At 62.4% G+C, this 27,007-nt stretch overlaps 2 protein-coding genes across 5 annotated transcripts; one reads left to right on the forward strand and one right to left on the reverse strand.

Moving 5' to 3' along the window:
- Positions 1–200: 200 nt before the first annotated feature.
- LSM7 (LSM7 homolog, U6 small nuclear RNA and mRNA degradation associated) lies at positions 201–5,732 on the reverse strand. The gene is made up of 4 exons (XM_043586062.1): positions 5,601–5,732; positions 5,427–5,517; positions 1,735–1,806; positions 201–479 (listed from the first exon to the last, which is right to left on the reverse strand). Exons 1-4 carry the CDS (start codon positions 5,730–5,732, stop codon positions 337–339), a joined length of 438 nt encoding a protein of 145 aa, XP_043441997.1. The 3' UTR covers positions 201–336.
- SPPL2B (signal peptide peptidase like 2B) lies at positions 5,716–26,543 on the forward strand. 4 transcript variants are annotated; one of them, XM_043586060.1, is made up of 15 exons: positions 5,716–5,833; positions 13,352–13,471; positions 14,064–14,246; positions 14,694–14,783; positions 15,508–15,647; positions 15,997–16,139; positions 16,405–16,501; positions 17,264–17,380; positions 18,506–18,587; positions 19,282–19,356; positions 19,435–19,497; positions 19,589–19,688; positions 19,856–19,933; positions 21,282–21,509; positions 22,661–22,774. In XM_043586060.1, the coding sequence occupies exons 1-14, from the start codon at positions 5,759–5,761 to the stop codon at positions 21,461–21,463; spliced, it is 1,545 nt and encodes a 514-aa protein (XP_043441995.1). In that variant the 5' UTR covers positions 5,716–5,758; the 3' UTR covers positions 21,464–21,509; positions 22,661–22,774. The 4 variants fall into 4 exon arrangements, with proteins under 4 accessions (XP_043441995.1, XP_043441992.1, XP_043441993.1 ...); XM_043586057.1 differs by having other exon boundaries at positions 5,740–5,833; positions 21,282–21,442; positions 22,661–26,543; XM_043586058.1 differs by having other exon boundaries at positions 5,740–5,833; positions 16,000–16,139; positions 21,282–21,442; positions 22,661–26,543.
- Positions 26,544–27,007: the final 464 nt, after the last annotated feature.

The following is a 27,007-nucleotide window of genomic DNA, read 5'->3' on the forward strand; positions in this document are numbered from 1 at the left end:
GCTATAGAGCTGCAGGGGGCTCCTGCCTCCCACGTCCCCTCCCTCGGCTTGCACAGCGTGTGCCCGGTCCTCTCTAAACCCGCCAGTGCCAGCAAGACCGCGGTCAGCGCCTGACAACCCAGGGGGCCGAACTGAATCCCCGGGAGCCGGTTTGGCCAGAAAGCCAAGGCTAGAAGCAAGATGCTGGGGCTCCCGGACACTTGAGGTTTGCAATTTTATTAAGAAAACAAAAACAAAACCTATACAAGAAGGAAACCCCATTCCTGCGGTGGCGCGTGATGCCGGAGGGGCAGCTCCGAGTCCTCGGGAGGTTGTGTCCCGGGCCCTCCGAGCCCGCTAGGCGTCCTGCTGCTGGATGAAGGGGTTGGGGATGGCCTCCATGCCGTCCTGCGGGCAGATGAGCACCACAGACGTGCCTCTGCACACCACCAGGCCCAGCTGCCGGGTGTCCTCTGTGAGCTTGTACTGGTCGTCGGGGTCTGCAGAGCAAGAAGGGGGGCGGGCGTGAGGCGGCCCGGAGGCAGCATCCCGGCCTGATGGGAAGGCCGCATGCCAGGTGGCGGGGGTGGGGTGGCGGCTCTGAGGACCCAAATCCAAGGAAACCTGGTGGCCTGGGTGCAGGCCAGGTGCCTCACCCTCACTCCTCAAGCCCAGATACACAGCCCTTGTGCCTGGGTGAACCACAGACCACGAGGGCCAGGAAGAGGTCTGGCAACAGTGTCTGTACCTGCCCTCCTCCTACAATGACAACCCTGCCTGGGGGACGCTGGCTCACGAAGCTCATTGGGGGCCCTGGCGTCTGAGTCAGCAGAGGCCCAGGGACTACGCTGCGATGAGCAGCCCAGGGACTACGCTGCGATGAGCAGCTGGAATAAAAATCGGTCTGGGACTCCTGGCTCCTGCAAAATCTCGGAAGCCGCGTGGGGGCACCGTCCGCCCCATGTCAGCGGGCAGTTAACGGTGGGATGAGAGGGACCCCGTGGAATAGACAGCAACCGAACCTTTACTGCTTTTGCACAATGTCAGGGGAGGGCCCAGTGGCCCAGTGCATCAGAGACCAGGGGGTAACCACTGTTCTGGGGCTGAGACAAGAGGGCACGGACTCCTGCCACGGGCGAGTCCGGCCCCGCGAGGAGCAGGCTCCGTGTGGAATAACAGCGTGCAGCCGGGTGCCTGGCCTGCTTCCGAGTGCAGGGTTTTCCCACTGGACCCATGCGGTGGGGCTGTCCTTTCACAAGGGAAGAAAATCATCCTGCCTCCGGGATTCCAGCGTGGGCGGACCCGGCAGGACAGAAACCGAGGGCAAAGCGACAGGCCTGGTGGCGGCCATTCTGCCGAGACCAAGCTTCCGCACAAAGGCCCCTTGGCGTCCCTGCTAATTTTTCACCAGGGTAACAGCGACAGTGCCCGGGGGGCAGGACCCTGCCTCCCTCCTAGGTCTGGGTATCCCCTTAAAGTTTCAGGCAGGCTGAGCTGGAGAATTAGCCAGCCGATGGGCAGACGCTGGCCTGATGGAGGGTTGGGGACCTTGGCGACAGGGACCGGGGCAGGGAATCAGGGGAACAGGACCCCCTGTTAGCAGCAGAGAGTCCACCTGAGGACACAGGAGACGGGGGAGACCAGCTACCTGGTTCACAAGGACCGTGTCCTTCATTCAGGGGCAGGTTGGTGGGTTTGGAGCAGTGAAAAATTCAGGCCTGGCGAGGAGCTTCCGAGGCCCGTGGCTGTGCTCACCTCTCATGTATTCGACGGTACCATCAAGTACGAGATTGAGGAGCGGGTCGAACCCTTTCAGGATGCCGCTGGCTTGTAGGAATCACCGAGAAGAGAAACGGAAAAGCGTAAAACAAAGAGTTGTTCCAGGGACAGGGGCACACGGCGCCTGGGAGGCAGGACACGGAGATGGGGGCTCGCCCCCCAGGAAGGGGCTGATGTGGGAGCGGCCTCTCCGGGGCGGGAGGGATCAGGGACCAAGGGGAAAGTGAGGGGGCTCCAGAAGGGGAGCAGTGAGGATGACTCTCACCCTCCCCAGCGTGGTCGGCAAATGTCTTCAGCACAGGGCCGGCCGGCGCGCACGTCTGCACATCTCAACCACGCGGGCCACATGGTCCCCGTGGCAACGACTCCACTCTGCCCTCCTGGGGCGAAAGCAGCCAGACCACAAGTAGACGTTCAGGTGTGGCTGTGCCACAGCGAAACCTCACTTACAACACAGAAATGTGAGTTTCAGGTAATTCACGAGCCACACAAGAGCAAGCAATGGCGAGCCTCGGATAGAGTAGGACTCTTCGGCCACAGGAAGGAGCTGTATGATGTGCCCTGAAAGCCCCCTGCCCCTCCTGCCTCACTCCTCCCATTTTCAGGCCTCCCTGTCCCAGGCACGGCTGGCAGAAGCACGTGTCCCCCCGCGTCACTACAACACGCAGCTGCAGCGTCCACACAGAGAACGGGCTTGGGCACGACCAGCAGCCAGCCCCACGTGGCATAGGGCGGGGGTCTGCAAACTGCGGCCCGCGGGCCAAATCCAGCCTGCTGCGTTTCGCGCGGACCTTCGCTGGCACCCAGCCACATTCGCTTGGCCACGTACTGTCTGTGGCTGCTTTCACGCTGCAGAAGCAGCACTGAGCAGTTGTGAGCGGGGTCCTCTGGCTCGCAAAGCTTAAAGTACTTCCTGTCTGGCCTTTTACGGAAAATATCTGCCAGCCTCAGACTTCCTGGGCTTGAGCCCCTGGCTCTGCGCTTCCTCTCTCCCTGCCTGTCCCTGCCCTGCAAAACAGATTACGAGGACCTCCCCGATGGGGTCGCGAACAGCACGGATGGCAATAACATACGGGCATGTGGCACGGAGCCCGGAGCAGGGGACCGGCACCCGTGGGTCTACCCTCCTTCACGCGGCGCGAGTGGGGTTCTAAAACGGAGCTAACATCCCCTCCCTGGTGACCACTGTGGGCAGCCCCTCCCCTCAAGTGTGTGTGGGGGGGGTGCTGTGAGTGCCGGTGGGGTGCCTACTCCTAATGCGATTAGGTTATTTTGACGATAAGGAAGAAGGATTCTGTAGATGTGACGAGCGAGAGTCCCCAAGTCGGCGGACCTCTGGTTCATCTGAAGAGACATTACGCTGGGTTGGCCTGACCTGACTGGATGAGCTGCGAAGGGAACAGGAATTTTCTGCAAGAAAAAAACTGGAAGTGTGGGAGAGGTTTCCCTGCTGGCCTGGAAGGAGCAAACAGCCCCGCTGTGGACAGAGTCCGGGGTGAGCCAAGTGTCCTGGACACCCGCAGCAGAACACGGGGACCCCAGTCCTGCAGCCATGAGGAACTGAGCTCTACCAGCAACCAGCAGGCTTGGAGGAAGGCCCTGGGCCTGAGGTAAGAGGCTCTGAGCCCCCCCTTGACCGCAGCCTGTGAGAGACCTTGGGCCCAGGGCACCCAGACTCCGGACGCACACCACGAGGTGATAAATTCGTGTTGCCCAAGCTGCTGAACTGGTGGCCGTTTGCTATGGAGGGCGGAAAACCAGGACAGACACCCCAAAAAACAAGAGCTGCATCTCGTCCGTAAGTCCGAGAGCCAGCATGGTGCGGACGGGGCGGACGTCTATTCGGGTTCAAATTCTCTCTGCTGCTGGCTACGCACTCTTGCATGCGCTGTGTTTTATTATTTTTTAATTTTTTTTTTTTAACATTTATTTATTTTTGAGACAGGGAGAGACAGCATGAACGGGGGAGGGTCAGAGAGAGAGGGAGACACAGAATCGGAAACAGGCTCCAGGCTCCGAGCTCTCAGCACAGAGCCCGACGCGGGGCTCGAACTCACGGACCGCGAGATCGTGACCTGAGCCGAAGTCGGCCGCTTAACCGACTGAGCCACCCAGGCGCCCCATCATGCGCTGTGTTTTAACCCTGCTGACGCCACCTGATCATCCGTGAGAAGGGATCTGGCTCGCTGTCTCATGAGATAAACTGAAGACCAAAGAGGTAGCTGAGTAAATGAAATGTTGGTTCAAGTGCTCACTGGTGTCAAGAACGATGCAAAGCACCCCCGTGACCCTTCGCTCCTTCCCCGCTGCCACCCGCCGAGGTGGAGAAACAGCTTTGTGTGACAAATGAAGAAGCCGGGGCTTGGAGCCACACGCCGTCTGGCTCTAGAACCCAGAGGCGAGGCCGGGCAGCCACCATACCTAGGCCACACTGCCTACGCGCACGAGCGACACTGGGCCTCGCTCCTGCCCTCTCCGTACTAGGTTCCAGGGGGAAGATGCAGAGGTCATCAGCGTGTTCACATGCATAAAGCTGGGGGCTGTGACAGGTGATACCAGGGGCTCACACCCAAGGGGCAGGGCCTGGGGAGGAGACTCAGGGAAGGCTTCCCGGAGCAAGAACCTCGAGCTGAGAGCAGGAAAAGGACTCTGAGGTTAACCTGGAGTTAAACAGACCATGTCCACTTGGACACCACCACACGGAGACACTTTTGGCTCTCCCAGGAACGTAACTCCAACCAGTCAGTCTGGAATTTCCCGGCCAGCACCAAGTGAGGACATCTTCCCGGTGGACCCCCAGCCATCGCCCAAAAGAAGGTGACCTCCCCTGAACCTCTTTGTCTGATCCTGCACCCTCCCGCCTACAAAAAACCTTCTGTTTGGTACAGCCTCTCCGCTCCCTTCCATCTGCTAGATGGGTCGCTGCCTGACTCACGGATTGTTGAAGAAAGCCAACAGATCGTTAAAACTCCCTCAGTTGAGGTCTGTGCTTTAACACGGGTAACAAGCTAGCCTGGTAGGAGCACTCCAGGCAAAGGAAGCGTATACCTCACGTCCCTGTGGTAGTTGAGGGCTCCACGTGCCACTGAGAGGTACAAAAGGCTGTCCTTTACCCTAAGCCGGCGCGGAGCCTGGAAGAACTGAGCAGCAAACACGGAGATTCAACCTGTTTCTAACGGGTCTCCGTGGCCCATTCTTAGAGATCGACTGTAGATAGGGGCAGTGGTCTCCACCGGGGAGATGTCTGGCTTGCATGTCAAAACGAAGGGATGCTCCCGGCACCTGGTGGCATCTAGGGGTGCCGCTCAACACCCCAGGGTGCCCAGGGCAGCCCTCACAACCGGAAACCATGTGGCCCCAATGTCACCGGTGCGGCGCCTGAGGAACCTGGTGCAGGGGGATCGGCGAGGGGCTGCGACCGCTGCCCGGGACGGGCTCGGAGGGAGAGCACCGCATAGGAGGCAAGCCGGGAATCCCAGTCCCGGCTGCAACTCTGTGCCTCTAGGTGGTTGGGACCCGTTCCCGTGCCTCAGTTTCCCCACGTTAGAAGGCTGGTTCGAGTTATCCGAGCAAAGTGCTCAAAGCGGTGCCCAGGCATCAGCCACCATTCTCGCCTCGGCCGTCACTCACCCTAAACCGTTTAGGGCGTGGGGGCGGCGGGCTCTCACCTTCGCGGCCTCCCTGAAACTTCACCCGGATCGTCTTGTCGATGTACTTAGATAAGTCCAAGATGCTCTCTTTTTTCTTCTTCTCTTTGTCCTGCAGGGGAAGCAGAGCGCGTGAGGCGCAGAGCGCCGACGGGTCCCACGCCGCCCGCCCAGCCGGCCCTGCCGCGCGCTCACCGCCATCTTGCCGCACCGCGCCGCTCGGCGCAGGCGCTGCCGCCGCGCCCTTTGACCCTGCCCTCGCGCGCAGGCGCGGAGCACACAGGGCGCAGGCGCGCCCAGGAGCGACGGGGCGTTGCTGGGAAACATCTGCCGACGCCTGCGGACCGGCCGACATGGCGGCGGCGGCGGCGGCGGCGGCGGCGGCGCTGGCGCGGCTCGCGGCGGCCTTCCTGCTCCTCGCGGCCCAGGTGAGGCTGCGTCGGCCCCGCCGGCCCCGCCGGCTGCGGCACCCGGGCCCTCTGCCCCGGCCCCGCGCAAGCCCCGACTGGCCTGGCCTGGGGGCCCGCCTCGGGTTTGCGCGCCTCCAGCGCGGGTGGCCCGCAGGCCCGGAGCTCGGCCGTGACCTTGCGGGCTTGTCCCCGGCCAGCCTCTCTTTCCTGCCTTGGAGCCTTCCCCAGCCGCAGCGTCACTCAGCTGTGCCGGGGTCTGAAGTTTGGGAATTCCCTTACCTCCTCAGGCCCTGCTCTGTCTCGAGGTCTCCAACCGCCGCCGGGGGCGCCGCTGCCTGGCCCCGTGGCCTTGGGCAGGGGGCTGCCCCTCCCCGAGCCTCAGTTTCCCCTTCCGCGCGTTGTTAGCGCCCACCCCCGTGGTTGCGGTGAGCCGTCCAACGCGGCACCCAGTGCCTGACTGTGTCCGGGAGCGGCAAGGGGCCCATCCTGGGAGTGGGGTCGAATCGCCGCCCTGCATTTTGTCCCGTGACCTTGGGCAAGGGAGGTCCCCTCTTTGGCCGTCTGTTGCTCTTCCGCAGAAGGAAGAGAGGAGCACAGCGAGGATTGAGCGAGATGATGCGTGGGGTGATTTACGTGCGGCGTGCATCTTCTTGGGCACTTAAGTGAAGGGTCTCCCCGGGGAGTGGGGGACCTGCCGTGAGCCGGCTATGTACATTATCATAAGCGCCTTTTTTATTTTCAAGTCCTCTCTCCCCTGGGTTATGCAGTTCAGGGAATGGTGTCCCTACAGCCCTGCACCCACAGCCATTAACCTTGATGTATCCACTCCAGCCCACCACCTCCACGTATCTCCTGGTGGCCAGTGTTCTCTCTGTGGTCACTTGCGTCTCCCACATTCTCCAATCCATCCTGGACACAGCAGGAGTGACCTCTTTGAAAGTGTGTCAAGTCTCGTGGCATCCGGATGAGAGCCTTCCCACGGCTTGCAGTGCATTTGGGAGGCCTCTGTGGTTTGGCTGCTTGGGAAGAAACTTCCTCTCCTTTTCTGTTTGCGGAGGGCGCTCAGTTCTCTGGTCTTCCCCGTTTCCCTGGGATGCCCCTGGTCATCCTTGCGGTCCCAGCTTGCTTGTTCTTCCCTCCTCCCCAGAGACGCTCTCTGGGACGCCCCCTCCCCAGCCCCCAGCACTCCTCCCGATGCTGCTCACTCATTTCCTGGTCTGAGCAAGCTGAGGGCAGGGACTTTGAGCTCTCCAGACATTTTGAAGGAGAACAAAGTGAGAAGTGGACAAAGGGCAATGGGAGCACCATGGAGAGAGTGACCTGGTTTGCTTGGGGGGGAGGCTTTTCAGAAGCAGAGGCACCTAAAGGGTGTTCTGAAGGGTGGATAAGAGTTTGCCAGGTCTCTCTCTCTCTCTCTCTCTCTCTCTCACACACACATACACACACACCAAAAAAAAAAAAAAAAAGTCCACGCTCTTGGATAGGAAGAACAAATATTGTTAAAATGTCGCTAACTACCGAAAGCAGTCTACATATTCAATGCATTACCTATCAGAATAACACCGGCATTCTTCATGGAGCTAGAACAAACAATCCTACAATTTGTACGGAACCAGAAGAGACCCCGAATAGCCAATGCAATCCTAAAAAAGAAAACTAAGGCTGGAGGCATCACAATCCCAGACTTCAAGCTGTATTACAAAGCTGTAGTCATCAAGACAGTATGGTACTGGCACAAAAACAGACACTTAGATCAATGGAACAGAATAAAGAACCCAGAAATGGACCCACAGACATATGGCCAACTAACCTTTGACGAAGCAGGAAAGAATATCCAGTGGAATAAAGACAGTCTCTTCAGCAAGTGGTGCTGGGAATACTGGACAGCGACAGGCAGAAGAACGAACCTGGACCACTTTCTTAAACCAGACACAAAAATAAACTCAACATGGATGACAGACCTAAACGTAAGACAGGAAGCCGTCAAAATCTGAGGAGAAAGCAGGCAAAAACCTCTTTGATCTTGGCCGCAGCAACTTCTTACTCAACACGTCTCCAGAAGCAAGGGAAACAAAAGCAAAAATGAACTACTGGGACCTCATCCAAATAAAAAGCTTCTGCATAGCGAAGGAAACAATCAGGAAAACTGAAAGGCAGCTGACGGAATGGGAAAAGGTATTTGCAAATGACATATCAGATAAAGGGTTAGTATCCAAAATCTATAAAGAACTTATCAAACTCAACACCCAAAAAACAAATAATCCATGGGCAAAAGACCTGAACAGACACTTCTCCAAAGAAGACAACCAGATGGCCAACCGACACATGAAAAAATGCTCCATGTCACTCATCATCATGGAAATGCAAATCAAAACCACAAGGAGATACCACCTCGCACCTGTCAGAATGGCTAACATTAACAGCTCAGGCAACAGATGTTGGCGAGGATGCAGACGAAGAGGATCTCTTTTGCACTGCTGGTGGGAAACAGCCACTCTGGAAAACAGTCTGGAGCTTCCTCAAAAAACGAAAAATAGAACTACCCGACAACCCAGCAATTGCACTACTAGGCATTTATCCACGGGATCCAGGTGTGCTGTTTCGAAGGGACACTTGCACCCCTCTGTTTATAGCAGCCCTATCAACAATAGCCAAAGTGTGGAAAGAGCCCAAATGTTCATCGATGGATGAATGGATAAAGAAGATGTGGTATATGTATACAATGGAGTATTACTCAGCAATCAAGAAGAATGAAAGCTTGCCATTTGCAACAGTGTGGATAGAACTAGAGTGTATTATGCTAAGTGAAATTAGTGAGAGAAAGACAAATATGTGACTTCACTCGTGGAAGGGAAGCAAAAATAATGTAAATACAGGGAGGGGGACAAAATATAAGACTTTTTTTTTTTAATGTTTATTTTTGAGAGAGACAGAGACAGAGTAGAAGCGGGGTGGGGCAGAGAGAGAGACACAGGATCTGAAGCGGGCTCCAGGCTCTGAGCTGTCTGCACAGAGCCTGACGTGGGGTTCGAACTCGAGAACCGTGAGATCATGACCTGGGCCCAAGTCAGACGCTTAACCAACTGAGCCACTCAGGCGCCCCAAGAGACTCTTAAAGATAGAGAACAAACTGAGGGCTGCTGGAGGGGTTGCGGGTGGGGGGATGCGCTAAATGGGCGAGGGGCATTAAGGAGGACACTTGTTGGGATGAGCACGCAGTGTTATACGTAGGGGATGAATCACTGAATTCTACTGAAATCATTGCACTATATGCTAACTAACTTGGATGCAAATTAAAAATAAATATATTATTTAAAAAAAACGGGGAAATTAAAAGCCGAAGCAAATGTGACAAAATATTAAAGTGAGTTGAGGGGCGTCTGGGTGGCTCAGTTGGTTAAGCGTCTAGCTTGGGCTCAGGTCATGATCTCACAGTTCGTGAGTACGAGCCCCATGTTGGGCTCTGTGCTGACAGAGCCTGGAGCCTGTTTTGGATTCTGTGCCTCCCTCTCTCTCTGCCCCTCGCCTGCTCACACTCTGTCTCTCTTTCAAAAATAAACAATAAAAAAATACAGTGAGTTGAGCTGAGTACATATTTCATACTATCTCATAATATGGTTATTTTATAATAAAAATAAAAATTGTCGTAAGTAAATAATACAAAATTAAATAAGTAAATAACTTCACATTAAAAAAGAAAAAAAGTTTGCCAGGTCTCAAGGCAGAGGGAGGGTGTTGCCGGTGATGGGAGGAGCTTGAACAGGGGTGGAGGTGTGAGAGCTGATATTTTATTTTGAGAAGGTGAAGAGGCCACTTTGGCGTGTAGGATGATATCATGCTCACGCCCTGAGAAAGACGACACCCCCAAGGAGGCCCTTTGGCTGCACTTGAAGGAGGCTCGCGGGAGGGCAGGGGTAGGGGCAGCGGTGGGCGTGGCTGGCGGCCGAGGGTAAAGGGCAGGTTTTGCCGAGGCCTCCTGGGCGGACCGAGGAGGGCAGTGCTCCCGGTGCTGGGGCGCTCGGGCTCTCTCCCGGGCGGGACCTCGACCTGCGCGCCAGCCGCGGAGAGCCTTGTGCGTGCCCTTCGCGGAACACGGCCCGGTCGGGTCTGTTGGCCGTGAGACGGGGCCGACGGCCTTGGGGCGTGCGGGTGTGGCTCTCTCTAGAAGTTTGGGTCCTGCTGCCTGGGAAGAAGACTAGCTTTCCACCGGGTAGGAGGCTGCTTGCCGACAGCCCTGAATTCATTTGCTACCGTTTTGTGACCCTGGCTGGGGGATTCCCCAGATAGACACATCTCCCCCAGTGGCTACCGGAAGTGTACTGTCAAGGCCAGTAACAGACCCGGAGCAAAGTTGGTTCCCTCCCCGCCCTGGTACTCCCTTCCCCCTCCTCCACCTGTCTCCCCTCCTCTACTGGCCGCCCCCCCCCCCACCTGTCCCCTCTGCTCCTCCTGCACCTGTCTTCCTCTCCTCTATCAGCCCAGGCCCTCCTCCACCTGTCCCCTCTTCTCCACCTGTGTTCACTCCTCCTCCATCTGTCCCCTCTTCTCCATCTGTCCTCACTCCTCCACCTGTCCCCTCTGCTCCACCTGTCCCCTCTTTTCCATCTGTCCCCTCTTTTCCATCTGTCCCCTCTGCCCCTCCTCCACCTGTCCCCACCCCTCCTCTGCCTCAGCATCTCCAAGCTTCCTGGGTTCTTATTTCTACCCCCTCTCCTCCTAAGACCTACCAAGTCTTAGAGGGGAGGCTGCTTCTGGCCTGGACGCACTGGCTCTTCTCAGACCCCCTGATGTGGAATGCATTCGCTGTCCCCCTGAGTCACGGTCTCCCTCGCCATTCCTGAACCTACTTGGTGGCCGTGACACGTCGGAAGGCGGCCTGTCCGTTATCCCAGACCGGGACTGGCCAAGCACCACTTGTAGCATATTGGGTCCTTTTGAGGAACATCTTCTGGTTCCTTTAACTCCGTGGGGGAGGAGACTGTACGCGGGCATCCGACGGAAGCGCAGGTTGATTTAGCAGGAGGGTGCTTGTGCCAAGTGTGGGGACGGAGGTCTGTACTCCGCAGTGACCTTTCTAGAAGCTTCTACCCGTTCCCCCTTTACACACGTGACGTTTTTCTCCAACAACCTGGGTCCCACAGATCAGGGGTCAGCAAAGGTGTCCCGTAGAGGCCCAGATGGTGAATATTTCTGGCTTTGTGGGCCACGTGGTCTGTGTAGCCACTGCCTGGCTCTGCCGTGGTCACTGAGAGCAGCCAGAAGCCCTGCGCACAGGAGTGGGTGGCCGCGCTCCAATGAAACATATTCAGGAGCACGGAAGGTGGGGCACAGGAGGCCGGTGGGTTGGGGATCGGATGTGCTCCATAGTGGCCCACGGTGAGGAGGTGCTGGGGTCCTGAACGCGGGGTGGCCCATTGGAAAGAGCAGACGGCCAGGCACAGTACTCAGGGCCTCAGCCAGGGTGAGGGATGCCCTTAGGGGACAGTCTGATGGGAAGAATCTGGAAGAGGGGGAAATTAGGAGTTAGGAAGTTCTGTCTCTGGTGGAGGGACTGAGGTGAGCGGAGGTTGGCCAGGGCAGGTCGGGGAAGGACACAGCCTTAGTGAGATGCTAGGAGACCTCCAGTCAGCCTCGGGCGGCCCCTGGCCCTGTTGCCACGAGGCCGGGTTCTTAGAGCTGGGTGCTGTGTCAAGCACGGCTTCACAGAGCACACCCAGCAGTCCGCGTGGCCTTGGGTCCCTGGCTCAAGGCGGCAGACGGAAACGTCAGAGTGGAGATGCCAGCTGGAAGAGAGGTGGCCGGGTGCCTCGGAGAAGCGCAGGGTGGACACCCAGTGCCTCCTGTTGGCCTCCAGGTTGCGGGTTTGGGAGGCCGGGGGGGTCGGTCCACGCTCCCGCCGCCACAAGTGACCAGGGCCCGGGTGAGAAGCTCCCGGAATAGCCGGGGCCTTGCTCTGTTCCCACCGAGGCTCTGGCCGGATGAAAGCCCGTCAGGGCCCCAGGCCTGGTGTTGGGAGCCGTGAGCCATCAGGACCCTCGGCCCCGACGGCGAGGTGTGTGTCTGGCGGTGCCAGCTGGGTCCCGCCGGTGCACGTGTGTCTCCTTGGCAGATTCTTGGGGTACCAAGGAGTGAGTTTTCCATCTCGGCCTTGAGGTGTTTGCAGCCTACAGGGAGCACGAGCTAGAGACACGGGGGCCCCAAGAGCCCTAGGTGCACACAGTAGGATTCGGGGGTCAGGCGGGCGCAGGGCCCCCTGGGTGTGGTGGCTGGACTCAGCCTCCTGGCACCTCACACAAGGTGTCTCTCCTGAGACCCCCTCCCCTCTCAGCAGACCCTGGGGAGCTACTCAGACTTGGGGCAAGCCTACCGGCCAGCAGAGCAGCCAAGACCTGGGCGTCACATGCCGCATGGCCCGCTGGTGACAAAGCCCTCCTGAGGGACAGAGGTCATGCTCTGCGCCCCTGCCCCAGGCCAGTGTAGGGGAGGAGGCGGGAGAGGTCTTGCCAATCAAGTCCACCTGACGGCCAGGCAGCGGCTCCAGGGAGGGATGGAGACAGGGAGCGGGGACACCTTTGTGTGATGGAATTGTCACATAGATTAAGCTGGCATTCAGCAGAAAAGAGGGCTGTCGGCCTCTTCTGTCCCAGGCCCCCAGCCACCCCACTGCCCTCGAGGGCCGTCCAGTGCTCCGAGGACGCAGATCTGCCCCTGTGCCTTGCTTTGAGTTAGACGAAGCTTGCTGGATCCTCCTGACCCTCTGGGGGTGGCCCTTCCCCTCCCTCCTCCTCCCTCCTTCTGGGGAGCCGGGGCTGTGTGGGGTTAGGGTTAGGTGTGTGGGGAGGCAGGCTCTGGCAGGGACAACTGTGCGTGCCCTGATGATGACGTCAGCACGACCCTCCTCTGTGGCGAAGTCTGGCAGTTCCCAGCCACGCCCCAGGGCAAGGGGTTCAGTCCTGACCTGGGATCCCACTGGCTGCCAGGATCCCACTGACCGGATCCCACTGGCCGGTCACATCACTGGGTCTGATGCCCCCCCCCCCCCCGGAAAGTTGGCACCAGGGGCCTGGACCCCGCTGGCCTCGCTGGTCAGTGGCCAGATTTTCCAGGAGCCTGGTTTCTAGGGTCAGGGGCAATCCCCAAACCTGCTGGGGTGCAGAAAAGCTCCTCCAGGCCTCCTGCCTGGCCCTGTGCTCCCGGCCTCTGCCTGGAGCCCCTGGACAGACCCGCTGGCTCCCCACGTCCCCCTCGTGACGGAGCCGTGGGGGTTTCATTCTCCCCGTCCCATCGATCCTTGGAGGGCCCTGTGACGTGGTGCTGTCCCAGCCACGTGTGAGAGCCACGGCCACGGCCAGCACCCAGGTCTCCCTCGAGAAGCTTGTCCCTGCCTTGTTTCTCTGCCGTAAGATGCGGATGGAGGTGTCCCATCCGTCCTGTCCAGGGAAGAAACCAGCCCAAACCCTGAGCTGGGGGGTGGGGGTTGTCCTCCTTGTCAAGCCCCGGTGCTGAGCTCTCTGACTCACCGCCCTGTCACCCCAGGTGGCCTGTGAGTACGGCATGGTGCACGTGGTCTCCGAGTCAGGGGGCCCCAGAGGCAAGGACTACTGCATTCTCTACAACCCACAGTGGGCCCACCTGCCCCACGACCTGAGCAAAGCGGTGAGTACCCACTGGGGCGTCCCCTCTGGGGCCCCGCAGGCCCGGAGTGCTCTGGGGTGCCCCCTCCTGACTTGGGGTCCGGCCTGTGTTGCTGGCTGCCACCCTCCGCTCCCCAGCCTGCTGTCTGAGGGGACTGCTACAAGTCTCACCCTGCAGGGAACCAGCTGGAGGACAGAGGAAGGGCCTCAGCTGGGAAACCAACGTGGGGGGCCTGGTCACACTTGAGGGGCTGCTGGGGTCTCAGACGACCGTAGAGGGGCCCCATCACCTCTCTGGGGCTTGGTTTCCTTGGTCAGAAACAAAAGGACGTTCGGGTGGTGTTGAGGCACAGCCCCTGCTGGGGGCGCTGGCCACCCCCCACGTGCTGGATGGGCTCGTGGGTGATTCTCACTGCCGAGGCCACGGCTCCCGCCTGCCCAGCCCGTGTTCCGTTTGCAGTGGATGCTGGGAAGGTTTCTGGGGGCTTTTCTCTGAGTGCACGCCACCCCCTGCCCCTCCCGTTGGCCTCGCGCTCAGGCGTGTGGACGTGTGTGTGCGTGCGGCCCCCCACTGACTTTTCTAGATCAGGTGGTGTCAACGCCCCCTTCCCCAGTCCCTCCTGCAGCTGCGGGACTGGACGGCCTCTGTGCTCTGCTCTCCGCCTGACCTCCCGGCCAAAGGCTTCAGCAACCAGATCCCGCTGGTGGCGCGGGGAAACTGCACCTTCTACGAGAAAGTGCGGCTGGCCCAGGGCGGCGGGGCGCGCGGACTGCTCATCGTCAGCAGGGAGACGCTGGTAGGGCCCCGGGGCCTCGAGACCGGGGTTTGGTTTGCCGACCGTGGCTGCGGACCCGTGTCTCTTGGAGGGGGACCTGTTCCTGAGCCGTCGCGGGGGCTCTGGGGAGACCGGATCCCATCTCGCTCTACAAGGCCTCGGGGCAGAGCTCGGGGGTAGCCTCTGAGGAGCAGCTGGCATGGGCCCACATCCCACGCGCCTGCCTCTCCCCCCCCCAGGCAGGCCCCCCCCCCCCCCCAGGGCAGAGTGACACCTGAGCAACCCGACCCCAAGGCTTGAACACGGAAGGAGAGCTTTTCCTCCTCCGGTGGGGAGGGGCAGACACCCCCCCCCACACACACACCCACCCCGGCCCAAGCTGCCTCCGGGAGGGCTAGCTCTTCAGGCCGCCTCGCCCTTGGGACGCCAAGGGCCCCCCTCCCGCCACACCCTCCTCTCGGCCCCCAGGTCCCTCCAGGAGGCAACAAGACACAGTACGAGGAGATCGGCATTCCCGTGGCCCTGCTCAGCCACAAAGACATGCTGGACATTTTCAAGGTAGGGTTTCCCACGTCCTCCGGCCTGCGGCTGCTGCCAGGCCGTGAGTATCTGGCCGGCAGGGGTGGGCAGGGACCCACAAGAGGCCGCCCACCCGGGGCCGGTGGTGACACTGACCCGTGGGAACGGAGACGCTGGCCCCAGCGGTCAGAGCGCCCAGGCTCCGGGGCCTCTGTGCCGAGCGGCAGCCGGACACTGGCTTCCGGGCCAGACCGGCCGGCCCCGCCCACACGCCAGGGACCCTGAGCTTGGCTGTCCCTGCCCACACACGGCCCCGTCCGACCAGAGGCCTGTGTGCACCCACCATCGGGGGAGTTGTTGGTTCCAGAACAGGCGAGCTTCCAGACACAATTAAAATGGAAACGTTCAATCTTTGTGGAAGCTTCTGGCAATTTGCAGGACATGTCTTGATCCTGATTGCAGCCTCACAGCTCCCCCAAGGGAACCATTGTCGGCCTCCCACATGCTTCCCGGGGCGACATCCCCGCTCCTGCACGCGCACACGCATCTAGGTTTAGGATTCGTGTCCCCGCACGCGCGTGGGCCCCTTCACCGGACGTCGTGTGACACTCGTTCCGACAGTTGGCTTCTCTGGGGTGGGAGTGGCAGGCGAAGGCTCTCCCCGGGCCCCGGCTCCACGCGCGGGGTGGTCTGGGCTCTCTGGGTGGCCGAGGGGACGGGACGGCAGCCCCCGCCTTGAGCTCTGGTGCCTTCCCCGAGGCAGAGTTTTGGCCGATCGGCGAGGGCAGCGCTGTATGCCCCCAACGAGCCCATGCTCGACTACAACATGGTCATCATCTTCGTCATGGCCGTCGGCACCGTCGCCCTCGGGGGCTACTGGGCCGGGAGCCGGGACGTGAGGAAGTGAGTGTCCCGGGGAGACCTCTCCCTGGCCGCCCAGGGAAGCCCGTGACGCGGTCGGTGCCGGGCTGGGGTCCGCGGGTGGTCCTAGCACTGGCCGAGGGCATCGCGCCTCTTTCCCTCGAAAGCGGCCGTCACGGCTTGGCTCCCGGGGCTGGGGCCCGCCTGGCAGCCCCTCGCCGCGTGGTCTCGCGAGGTCCCCGGGGTGGGGTCCGGCTCTCTCGTCGAAGGGACGGCAGGGGTGCGTGATGGGCGTGGAGGGGGCGCCCCTCAGCCCCGTGGGCCCCTGCCCGCCCCTCCCCGTTCCCGTGCCGGCCGGCAGGGTGCCCCTGACCCGGCCGTGCCTCCCAAGAAGGTACGTGAAACACAAGCGGGGTGACGGGCCCGAGAAGCAGGAGGACGAGGCCGTGGACGTGACGCCCGTCATGATCTGTGTCTTCGCGGTCGTGTGCTGCTCCGTGCTGGTGTTGCTGTACTACTTCTACGACCAGCTCGGTGCGCCCCCGGCTCACCGGTCCCGGGCCCCCGTCCACCTGCTTGCGGGGCTCCACTGGAGAAGTCGGTGGCGGGGCGAGCGCGGGCCGCCACCGCCAGCCCGAAGGAGGGGGCCTCTGCTCGGGGGACGGTCCCTCTCGTTACCAGCTGCCGGCCACCCGGCCAGGGTGCACGAACACCTGGAGCCCTTTCTCGGGCGGGGGGGGCAGGGTGGGAGACCCAGGTGGCCCCCGGCCCTCAATGCTCGCCCCACCCCGCCCCGCAGTCTATGTGATCATAGGGATCTTCTGCCTGTCCTCCTCCACGGGCCTCTACAGCTGCCTGTCCCCACTGGTCCAGAGGCTGCCGTTCGGCAGATGTAGGTAAGCCCCCCGCGGGAGGCCCCTGCCCGGCCCCGCACCCCCGGCGCTGCTCCCCGAGGTCCCACCTTGCCACCTTTCCTCGGCCTGGCCCCGGTGGTCTCCCGTCTCCTGGCCCCCGGAGCTCCAAGCTCTGCTTCAGCGGTGCCGAGGACCCCCTCCCTGTCCTGCGGCCCCCGGCCAGTCTGGCGTGGCGTGGCGCGGGCAGGCCACGCGTGCTCACTCAGTGCGGGCTGGGGCTCGCGGCCTCAGGAGTAGGGCAGAGCAGAGAGGCGGGTGGTGGTTCCCCAGCCTCTCTCTCGCTACATCCCATTCTGGGTCAGGCCCAGTGTCGACACCGGGGCTGAAGTGGGGCGACGTGGATGCACGTGGGTCCAGGGCAGGGGCGGCAGGGCAGGGCCGTGTGGCCAAAGGCGCTGTCGGTCCAGACCCCTGGGGCTCTCGGCTGCCAGGGGCCAGTGGCCGAGCGCCGAAAGGTTTGAACGAGGGCAGGGCCGGCTCGGCGCTGGCTTGGGTCTGCCCACCCCCACCCCCGCGTGCCAGCCCCTGCTCTGTCTGCCCTGGACCTGGGGGGCCTCCCTTCTAGAAGTCAATTAAGAGGTCAGGGCAGAGTTCAACAGGGAACGGAGGCCGGGGGCAGCAGGAGGCCCCGTAAGGATGAGGGGCCCAGGGTTTGGGGCAGGGGTGGAAGTGATCCTCTGGGTGCTGGTAAGGTAAGGAACAAGCTGGCCCTGACAGCTGCGCCCCCCCCCGCCCCGCCCCCAGGGTCCCCGACAACAGCCTGCCCTACTTTCACAAGCGGCCTCGGGTCAGCATGCTGCTCCTGGCGCTGCTCTGCTTGGCCGTCAGCGTGGTGTGGGGTGTCTTCCGGAACGAGGACCAGTGAGTGCCCCCCACCGCGGGCTGTCCTCAGATGCTCTCTGGGCTCGTCTCCCCGCGACCGTGAGCCGGGCTGTGTGGCGGCCAGGTGCCGCCCGCGTCCGGTGTCACTGGGTTTGTCGGCTGCCACGTGAACTGTGATTGGAATGTGGATATGGCTCCCGCAAAGCCTCCTGGCCCCGGGCGCCCTGAGCGAGCGCGTGTCCTCCGGGGTGCCCGCTGGTGCAGGGAGGCCCTGGCCGCCGGCCCCTGACACCACCTGGCGCTCCCTCCGAGCCTTTTCTGGGGCGGTTAACCGCTCTTGGCCGCGCTGCCGTTTGGAGCCACGACAGCTTTAATTGGGCAGAAGGAAAACGTGAAAATATTTTGAGTCCTTTGTACACAAAGAGGGAACACGAGCTCTCACGGTTAGATTCGAGCCACAAGACTCGCTCTGTTCTTTAAAATTAGAACAGGCCCAGTTCCCTCTGCGTCTGGGCGCCCACTGGCCGCCCGCAAGCCTCCTCTTTGTTCATTGCGGCTGCCCCGGCCGGGAGATGTTTTCATCCCGGTCTGATGAGTAACCTGGGCCACGGCCTCCTTGCCGCCCCAGCGCGGGCGAGCCTGTGGACCGGGCGGGGTGGCTTGTGTGTGTGTGTGGGGGGGGAGCTCCTTGCAGCTGCTGGGGTGACAGTCTTACCCGCCCCCCCCCCCCCCGCCGCCACCTTGCAGTCCCTGAGCCCCCATTTCTGGCACCAAGAGATTTGGTGTAGGACCTGGCTGGCGAGCATTTGGCTTTGCTAAATCACATAAAAAATAGTTTTGAAGCAAACCTGAGTCCAGTAGAGTCCAATAGTTGCGCAGTGTCCCCACCCCATCCCCCCGCCCCGTCCCGTGATGTGGGGGTGAACGCCACCACCCAAGAGAGACGGCCCCTGAGCGTGTGCACCCGTTCCTGCCTCACCCCCCCCCCCCCGCCTCCCCCCCAGCCTTGGTCCCGTGCCTGTGTCTTCACAGCATGGGGTCGGGCTGGGAACGGACAGCTTGCACAAGCTGGGAGCCAAGGTGGCCAAGGAGGGAGCGACCCGCCGGGTCATAGCTCTTGGCGGAGCCCCTGCCCCAGCAGGTGACCACCACTCTGCTCCCCAGGTGGGCCTGGGTCCTTCAGGACGCACTGGGCGTCGCCTTCTGCCTCTACATGTTGAAAACCATCCGCCTCCCCACTTTCAAGGTGAGGGTCCCAAGGGGGTGGGGCCGCTGGATGGGAGGGGGCTGCGTCCTCAGGGCGGCTGCAGGCTGGCCCGCCCCCGTGTCCACCCGGGGTGTCCCGGGTCCCCTGTGGACAGCATGTTCCTTTGTGCCTCTGTCCGTCCCGCCACCTCTCTGGTGTCAGGGCTTAAGGATCAGCCGCAGGATTGCCTCCCAGTGTGGCGGCCACGCCAGTGACAGCTGGGCGCTGAGGATGCCCGGGTGGGGCCGCAAGGCGGCCGCAGGGCGGGGCCCTTCCCGAGGCGGCCACCGTGGCGGTGCCGGGTCAACTTCCTGCTGGTGAGCCGCGTGCACACAGGCAAACAGGGGCGGCAGCGCCAGCGCAGGCCCCGTGGGCAGGACCGAGAAGTCCACGGGAAGACGTGAAGAAGGGGCGTCACCGCCCCAAAGCCACAGCGCCGGTCACAGAATTTGTGTCGCTGGAGCCACCTGCCTTCCAGCTTTTCCATCACTCAGAACCGTGGCCGGACTCACGTGCTGCCCTGGTCTCCCGTGGCTCCGGGGGATGGGACTGGATGTGCTCAGATTTGCCCCTAGCTGCTTTGCCCCGTGGGCACGGCTGAGCCTGGTGGGGGGGAGGTGGGGGTGGGGACGCGGCCTGGGGGTGTGCGCCGGGGACCCTCTGAGCTCGGCCCCTCAGGACGTCCTCTCCCCAGGCCTGCACGCTGCTGCTGCTGGTGCTCTTTGTCTACGACGTCTTCTTTGTGTTCATCACGCCCTTTCTGACCAAGGTGGGCGCCCCTGCCCTGCCCTGCCGCTGCACCCCCTGTCCCCGTGCCCCTTCTCTGACACCCCCCCCCCTTTGTTAGAGTGGGAACAGCATCATGGTGGAGGTGGCAACCGGGCCCTCGGACTCGGCCACCCACGAGAAGGTACGTAGGGGGCCCCCGGCCGGGGCGCTGCCCGGAGAAGAGTGCTGGGCACGCGCGGCCCCCCGGACATGGCACTTCCTGCTCCCCCCAGCTCCCCATGGTCCTGAAGGTGCCCCGACTGAACGCCTCGCCGCTGGCCCTGTGTGACCGGCCCTTCTCCCTCCTGGGGTTCGGGGACATCCTGGTGCCAGGTACTGGGGTGCGAGGTGGGCGGCCTTGGGAGCGTCCAGTGGGTGGAGCCCGAGCGGAGCAGGCGAGGTTTGCCCCCTGGGTGGCGGGCTGGCCGCCGGGGCCCGTCTGAAAGCAGGGACGGCCGTCACACGGGACGCCGCCGGGCCCACGCGCCTTCTCCCCACAGGGCTGCTCGTGGCCTACTGTCACAGGTTCGACATCCAGGTGCAGTCGTCCAGGGTCTACTTTGTAGCCTGCACCGTGGGTAAGCGCCCTCCTTGTATCTGTCTGTCCTTCGTTCTGTCCTTGTCCCCCACTTGTTTCTTTGGTTACCAAAGCCATTGCTTCAGAACCGACCTGTCCCGTGGAGCCCGATTGCTTTGAGAGTTTTCCAGACCGGCCGGACCGCTCACCTCTGGTCAGCCCTTCCGGAGGAGCAGCGAGCCTGCCCGGTGGCGCCTGTCCGTGTGCACGCGTGTCCCCCGCCACGGGGGAGCCAGGCTGGGGGAGGGGCTGCCTGACGACTCCCTCCCCCGCGTCGTGGGCCGCGCGCACAGGCAGAGGCGAGGCCCTGTGAATGCCCCTGGTGGCACCAGGACGACCGGGGCTGGCCTTCCGGGCGTACCTTGGGGTCGCCTGGGCCTTCCTGCCCCGGTTGCTACGGCTGCAGGCACGCCCCCTCGTCCCCTTTGCCGGCCCTAAACCTTCCCTTGGGCTCCACGCACGCAGCGCACTGATCCTTCAGGTACCGTGGCAAGGGCTTTGTGTGTGTGAGCCGCTTGGCCGGCTCGCGTGTGTGGTTCCTTGTCGAGCCTGCGGACCTTGCGGGCAGCGGGCGCCTTTCTCCGCCGCCGCCGCAGCCCGCGCCCGCGGACCGCCGGTGAGTGACGCCCGGCTCTCCCCGGGGGTGAGGGCCGCCGAGCGAGCCGCGATCTCGGAGGAGGTTACTGTAGCCTAACTCCTCGACGAGACGGTTGCGGATTTACCGCTGCAGGATTAGCGCAGAGAGCGCCTGCACGCCGGCCCTGGGGTTCGGCAGCGTGTGTGTGCGTGACTGTGTGTGCAAGTACGTGTGCGTGCGTGCGCAAACGCGCGTCCTTCTATGCTGGCGCTCACGAGTGGAGCCGACGTGCGGGATTTATTCGGACCTTTGCCCCTCGGGGCTCCGTCGGGTATCTCATGAGAACGGAAACAGCCTTTCGAACGATCACAGCTCGGTTACGGACGTTTGCTTTTGTAACTTTGTGCGGACGTTACTCTTCTCCAGAATTCTCTTCCTAGCTAGAGGCTGAGCAGACAGGTGCCCAGGCAGTTAACGGGCGCCTTCCTCTCGCTGCCCCTGTGGCTCCAGACCCGGGGCGCAGCCGTGGAGCCTTGCTCGTTCCCGCCTTCTCGCTGGTGCCCGGTGGGACCGGGCAGGGGTGTGTGTGCCGGAAGACGCAGGCGCATCCGTGCGCAGGCAGGCAGCCCCCTGCCTGCCCCGGGTGCCCCATGCGCTACCGTGTGGCGGGCGCCCCGCCTCTCCGGTCCCCGTTCCGGCATCCCGGCCGCAGGCGGGTGCTGGGCCGCGGGGCCACCCGTGGGGGTAACACGCCGCCCGTCTCTCCCTGCAGCCTACGGGATCGGCCTCCTGGTGACGTTCATGGCGCTGGCCCTCATGCAGCGCGGCCAGCCCGCCCTCCTCTACCTGGTGCCCTGCACGCTGATGATAAGCTGCGCCCTGGCGCTCTGGCGCAGGGAGCTGGGCATGTTCTGGACGGGCAGCGGCTTTGCGGTGAATACCCGTTTGCTATGACTGTCTGCGAGAAATAATAACCCCATAAGCCCTAACTAGAGTTAAAGTTGAGTAAAACCTCCTGGTTTCACGACTAAACCCCGCGGCCTCTGTCCCCGTTCCCAGAAGGTTCTGTTTGGTGTCCTGTCCGTGTGGCTCTGAAGGGTCCGAGCCGTCCCAGCAGAGGGGACGCGCTTGTGCCGTCCCACTGGGTGTGGCTTGAGGATGGTGCTAACAGCCCTTTACTAAAGGTGCCAGTCCCGAGGGACCGTAACACCCCATGTGATGGGATACTGGCTTCCGGCTGCTTCAGCCCTTGGGAACACAGCGCCGAGCTGGGGGGGCCACCGAGGTCCTCTGCCAGGGTGGGGGCTGTCCGCCCAGGACGGGGAAGGGGCAGGGGGCCCGGGGGCAAGCTGTGCAAGGCCAGGTGGAGGAACCGAGCTCAGCCTGTGGCGCCGCCGCCCCCCTCGTGGAGTGGATCATGGCCAGTGGCTCGCTGTTCCTGGTTTTTGAGACAGAAGAGGAGAGGGACGGAGGCCACTCTTGGTGCAGCGCAGCACATTCGATGGGACGAGGGCACGTGTTTCAGTGGTGCAGGGACAGAGCTGACGCCCTGCGGGTATGGAAAGGCTGCGGCTGCCTCTGCTGCCCTGTCAGTAGCACACAGAGGCGGGCGACACCGGGACCAGCCTTGTCAGTTACAGGAGCTCCTGAGTGTGACACGTGTCCCTCTGGAGCGCTGCTGGTTGAGTGTGGTGTTACCGTGCCAGGTTTCGTGGAAGTTGAAACTCGCACCCTCTCCGTCCTGGCCTAGAGGCGCCGAACGGAGCAGGGCCCCAGGTTAACCTGATAGATGAACCAGATAACGTAACCGATGATAGGGCCTTGGGCCCTCCCGCGGGCCCTCGGGGAAACGCTCCCGGCTTCATCGCCCACCGTCCTCAGAGGCTCTCAGTCCCGAGGAGTGCTGGCTTTGCCACAGGGCAAAGTTCTGGAAGGTTCAGGAGGCCGGGGAGCAAGGCTCAGCGTTTCTGCATTAGGTCACCGGCCTGTAGTCCCGCCTTCTGGCTGGTGCTACTTGGCCCCAAGGGAAGGTGGCTCCTGGGTCTGGAGCTGGACCCTCGGGGGACGGTGACTCATCTGCCCTCCCCTGTCCACTGTCCCCGGGCTTTCCTGTCCTCGTCCCACGCCTGACTGTGGCCTCTTCTCTTACAGAAGGACCTACCTCAGTCTCCTTGGGCGGCGTCTTCAGCCGACGGCCCCCAGCCCCAGATGGACTCAGACACTGGCCTCTCCCAGCCGCCTCCAGGCGAAGGACTGGCCAAGTGCTCCCTGCCCACGAAGCAGCCCCCGGCATTGTCTGTGCCCGAGGAGACCGGGGCCAGAGCACCCCCCCAGGAGCCCACGAGCCCAGCCAGCCGCACCCCTGAACCCACAGGCCCGGTAGGCACCTCGGCCTAGATGATGGCGCAGACTCTCGGGCCCTCGCTGCTGCCCCTCTGCGCCGAGAGACCCCGAGACTGGACGTGCTCGGCCCTCCCCCCCCAACTTGGTGCTCTGGTCTGGCCGATGTCCCCGCTCTTCCTCCTCCTTGAGCAGAGCCCAGCTGCACCCTGGACCCTCTCCAGCTCCTGCTCCCAGCTCGAGTGGCTGCCGTGAGCCCCCGGACCGACGAGGTCACCCGTGTGGAGCGCCCAGCTCCACGGTCTTGCCTGTCAACTCGGTGGTTCCTCGGAAAGGGCAGGAAGTGCCGCCTCCGACCGCCCACGGCTGCAGATCCGCCCACATCTGGTGCTTACCTTGCCGCCACTTCCCTCAGGTTCTCTCCTGTGCCGCGCCTGCGCGTCCCCAGGGACGCTGGCCAGCAGAGCCCAGTCCGGCACCTGGGCCCTGAATGTCTGGACTCAGGATGCGGGCCCGGCTGGCCGGGTCGGACCTGCCTCTGTGTCGGCAGGGACTGAAAGCGGCGCCCGGCGTGACGGGCCACCCCTCTCGGGCCCGCCTGGCTCTTCCAGCAGCCAGGGCCGCCCATGCCTGCGCTCCAGCTTCTCCGCCTCTTAATAAACGGCCATGACTCATTGAGCTCCGTAGTGTCACCTCTTGGGTGTGAGTCTCTCGGACCACCCTTGTGGGGGCGGGTGGGTGCCAGGCCGCACCCTCCACGGCGGTTGTGTCTTCTGTGTGGGCTCCGTTTGGTCTTTCAGCTTAGAGGGACTGGGGAGGGGGGCACCGTCCTCTCGGCATCTGCACATTCTCAACCCCACCCCAGACCGGCCTCTAGCGACACCACCGGCCGGGCGAGCATACTTTTTATTTAAACCGCCCAGGAGTTTCTGCAACGTGGAGAGTATTCTGGAATCGGCATTTTGTCTTCTACCTCACCGACAGGGTTCTCCGAACGTCAGGACAGAAATGCCGCGGTGCAGCGGCCCCTGTGCCAGGGCCATGCCCGTCCACGCAGCTTACAGACTCAAGTTCAGAAAGACATAGACCCTCCAGCCGCACGGTCCCAGCTCTGTCCCCGACGTGTCTGCTGATCAGTTGTAGACAGCAGGCGGGGGGTCAACCATGATCCATTCCAGAAAATACCAGCACCAGACAGACTCACAGCCTTTGTCAGCCATGCTTCTCTAGAAGAAATGGTTATTCCAAAAAAAAAAAAAAAAAAAAAAAAAACCCAGACGTTTTCCACCTGTTTCTGTGTGTCTCTTAAAAAAAACAGGTGACCTGGGAGGGAGACCAGCTGGACCTGCCGACCCCAGAGAGCCCCTGACTCGGAGGCCGGAGCTGGGGTGCAGCCCTGGGCGGCCGGGGTGCCAGGCCTGAGTGGCCCCCTTTGCACATCGGCCCACACCTTACTCTAAGCCATTTTGTACGTCGGTGTAGGAGCCGGGATCTCCCTCTGTCTTCTGTGTTTGACAAACATCAAGGAATTCAAGGCGGCTGTTAGTTCCTGAAGTTTCCATTTGCAGATTTTGCCTTCTGTATTTTTGAAGGGAAACAGAGCATGAGTGGGGGAGGGACAGAGAGAGACAGAGACAGAATCCTAAGCACACTCCACTCCAGGCTCTGAGCTGTCGGCACAGAGCCCGCCGCGGGGCTGGAACCCAGGAGCCGCGAGATCATGACCAGAGTTGGGGGTTCAACCGACTGAGCGCCCCCCCAGGCACCCTGACACAGCTTTTGATAGTTGTTGCTTGGCTCTCATGTTTTCCACAGTGTGGCAGCTGGCAGACCCCGGCCCGGCAGGATCAGAGTGGCCTGGTCCGCGAGGATGGCCACACCGCCCCGGGGAGCGCGTCCACACCGCCCACTGGAGCCGAGCAGGGCTGCTGTCCTATTTCCTGGCACTGGAGAGTCGAAGGAAGCCCAGTCAGCACTCAGTCCACCCCGTGTTCCGGGCCATCGCTTGTCCGTGGTGATCTAAGCAGCGTGGCGGGGATCCGCACACCGCGGACTTTGTGAAGAGCCAGCCAGCGTGTTTGGGGTCTTCCAGGCCACCCACTCCCTGCCGCAACTCAGCCCTGCTGCCCTAACCCAAGTGTCACAGCACGTGGCGGGCAGGCGTGCCCGTGGCCAGGGCGCTGACGGACACAGACACGTGCCTTCCGAGTGGTGTTCAGAGGTCACGTGATGGCCTCCTTTTGGTATTTTTCAACTAGTCAACACAGTGAAGCCCTTTCTTTGCCAGCATCTTCCAAGGGCGGCGGGCCCACCCCCGGCTGTGCCGCCCACGGTGTGAGCGGTGCCTCTGCTCTGCTGCAGAGAGAGAAGGCGAGGCTCCCGAGGCCGGTCCACTTGGCTGCGCGGGGCTGGCGGAGACGCAGCAGAGACGTGTCGCTCCTCCGAGATGGTCCCGACACCGGGTGCTCAGTGGTCTCGGCCAGGCCGCGGGGGCCGGGGGCCCAGCGTCCTTCGTGAGGGCAGGGAGGGCCCCACGCGCAGAGCTGCGGGTGGGCGCAGGGGGGACAGTGCTCCTGCCCTGTGGCGGGGCTCGGCTCGGTGCTGGAGTGCGGGCTCTGTAGTTGGCTCGGGGCCGTGAGGACAGCGGTGTTCTTCCACTAAAGCCCCAGAGCTTATTTGGTTTCCACGACTCATTCATTCCATCAGCCTTCATTGAGCGCCTGCTGTGTGCCAGGCCCCCGACTCCACCGGGGATTCACGTGCGAGGCTCAGACCCCACTCTGCCCCAGGTGGCTGACCCTGGAGAGGAGGGACAGGACACGAGTCCACACCTGTCTTTGTCTTTGGGAAGGGAACTTGGAGGAGACAGGTGAGGCCTGTAGTGGGGAGATCAGCATGGCTGCTGGGAGGGCAGGAGAGGGGCAGGGGTCTCTTGGCCCCATGGGGAAGGCATGGCCGGTGTCACCAGAAGGTGAGGGGGCAAGAGTCCTAGAAAGGGCATAGTGGCACCTGTCCTGGTGGGGGGAGGGGAGGGAGACCCCTCCCCCCACAGCTGTCGTAGCTCAAGGACAGGTGCCGCGGTGGGAAGAGCCCAGGTCTGCAGTCTTGGCTTACATGCTGGAGGAGTGAGCTCGGTCATGCCCCTATGCTCCCTCTGGGGCTGTAGCTGCTGCTTCTGCCAGTGGTGTGACGGCTGCTTCTCCAGGGCCTCCCTGCATGTGCTCAGGAAACGGGACCATGCTGCAGGCAGCCGGGACCCGGAGGATTGCTCTCCCGCTAGCACCATGCTTGGCTCCCCGCGGCTTATGGCGTTTCCCACAAAAGTCAGTCACCACTTAGGACATGAAAGACGATGCCACCAATGCTAGTAAGACAGCTGGTCCCTGGAGACAATTCAGAAAATATCCCCTGAGCGTCCTGAGCAGAGATGAAGATGTGTTCCCCCAGGGCCGGTGAGGGAGAAGTAAGCAGGTGGGGAGGCCGGGGTCCCAGCAGGGCTGTGGCAAGCGTGTCAAAACTGAGGCCAGGCCCCTGCCCCAGCCTGGCCACGACAAACGCCGCCCCCCGCCCCCCCTAGTCCTGACCAGCCCTTTCCCGACTGCCCACGGCTTCAGAATCGAGGGGCCTGAGAAAGTGCCTCAGCCCGGGGGACCTGGGCCAGAATCTGAATAAAGTGTGGTTGTTCGCTAACTAACAATGTGTCACTATCGGTTCGTTAATTGTGATGGCGTGTCACTCACGGAGAAAACGGGGTGCAGAGTAATTGGTGCTCTCCACAGCTCTTCCGTAAATCTGAAACTTCTGAAATCAAGTTGGTTTTTTAAACTATGGTAGTTACTCACACACCCCTTCCCCGAGACACCCCCGCCGCCCCCACCCGGGCTGGTCCTGGACTCGCCGCCCTGGCCTCACCCTCCACCTGCGCCCGAGGGGGAGGAGGGAGGCCGCGCCCCCGGCCCCGCCCCGCCTCCCTGGTGCTGGCGGCTCGCTGGGCTCCGCTGGCCGGCGGTGGTGGCGGCTCTGGCGCGGCCTCAGCCCCTGCGCGGCTCCGCGGCTCGGTGAGTCTGGGTCCCCGGAAGGGGTGGGACGGCCCCTCTGCGCGGTGGCTCCCGGGGCGGCACTGCGCGGCAGGTGGGGCAGAGCCGCTGCGGAGCCGGC

Source organism: Prionailurus bengalensis, chromosome A2 (assembly GCF_016509475.1).
Source record: "Prionailurus bengalensis isolate Pbe53 chromosome A2, Fcat_Pben_1.1_paternal_pri, whole genome shotgun sequence".
Classification (NCBI taxonomy): Eukaryota; Metazoa; Chordata; class Mammalia; order Carnivora; family Felidae; genus Prionailurus; species Prionailurus bengalensis.

Coding starts and splice junctions, on each gene's coding strand:
- LSM7 (XM_043586062.1), bottom strand. CDS start 5,732: ATGTTTCCCAGCAACGCCCCGTCGCTCCTGGGCGCGCCTGCGCCCTGT. Junction 5,518..5,600: donor CGCGGTGCGGCAAGATGGCG/GTGAGCGCGCGG, acceptor CTTCCCCTGCAG/GACAAAGAGAAGAAGAAAAA. Junction 480..1,734: donor TACCGTCGAATACATGAGAG/GTGAGCACAGCC, acceptor CTTGCTCTGCAG/ACCCCGACGACCAGTACAAG.
- SPPL2B (XM_043586057.1), top strand. CDS start 5,759: ATGGCGGCGGCGGCGGCGGCGGCGGCGGCGGCGCTGGCGCGGCTCGCG. Junction 14,247..14,693: donor TCGTCAGCAGGGAGACGCTG/GTAGGGCCCCGG, acceptor CTCGGCCCCCAG/GTCCCTCCAGGAGGCAACAA. Junction 19,689..19,855: donor CGGGGACATCCTGGTGCCAG/GTACTGGGGTGC, acceptor TTCTCCCCACAG/GGCTGCTCGTGGCCTACTGT.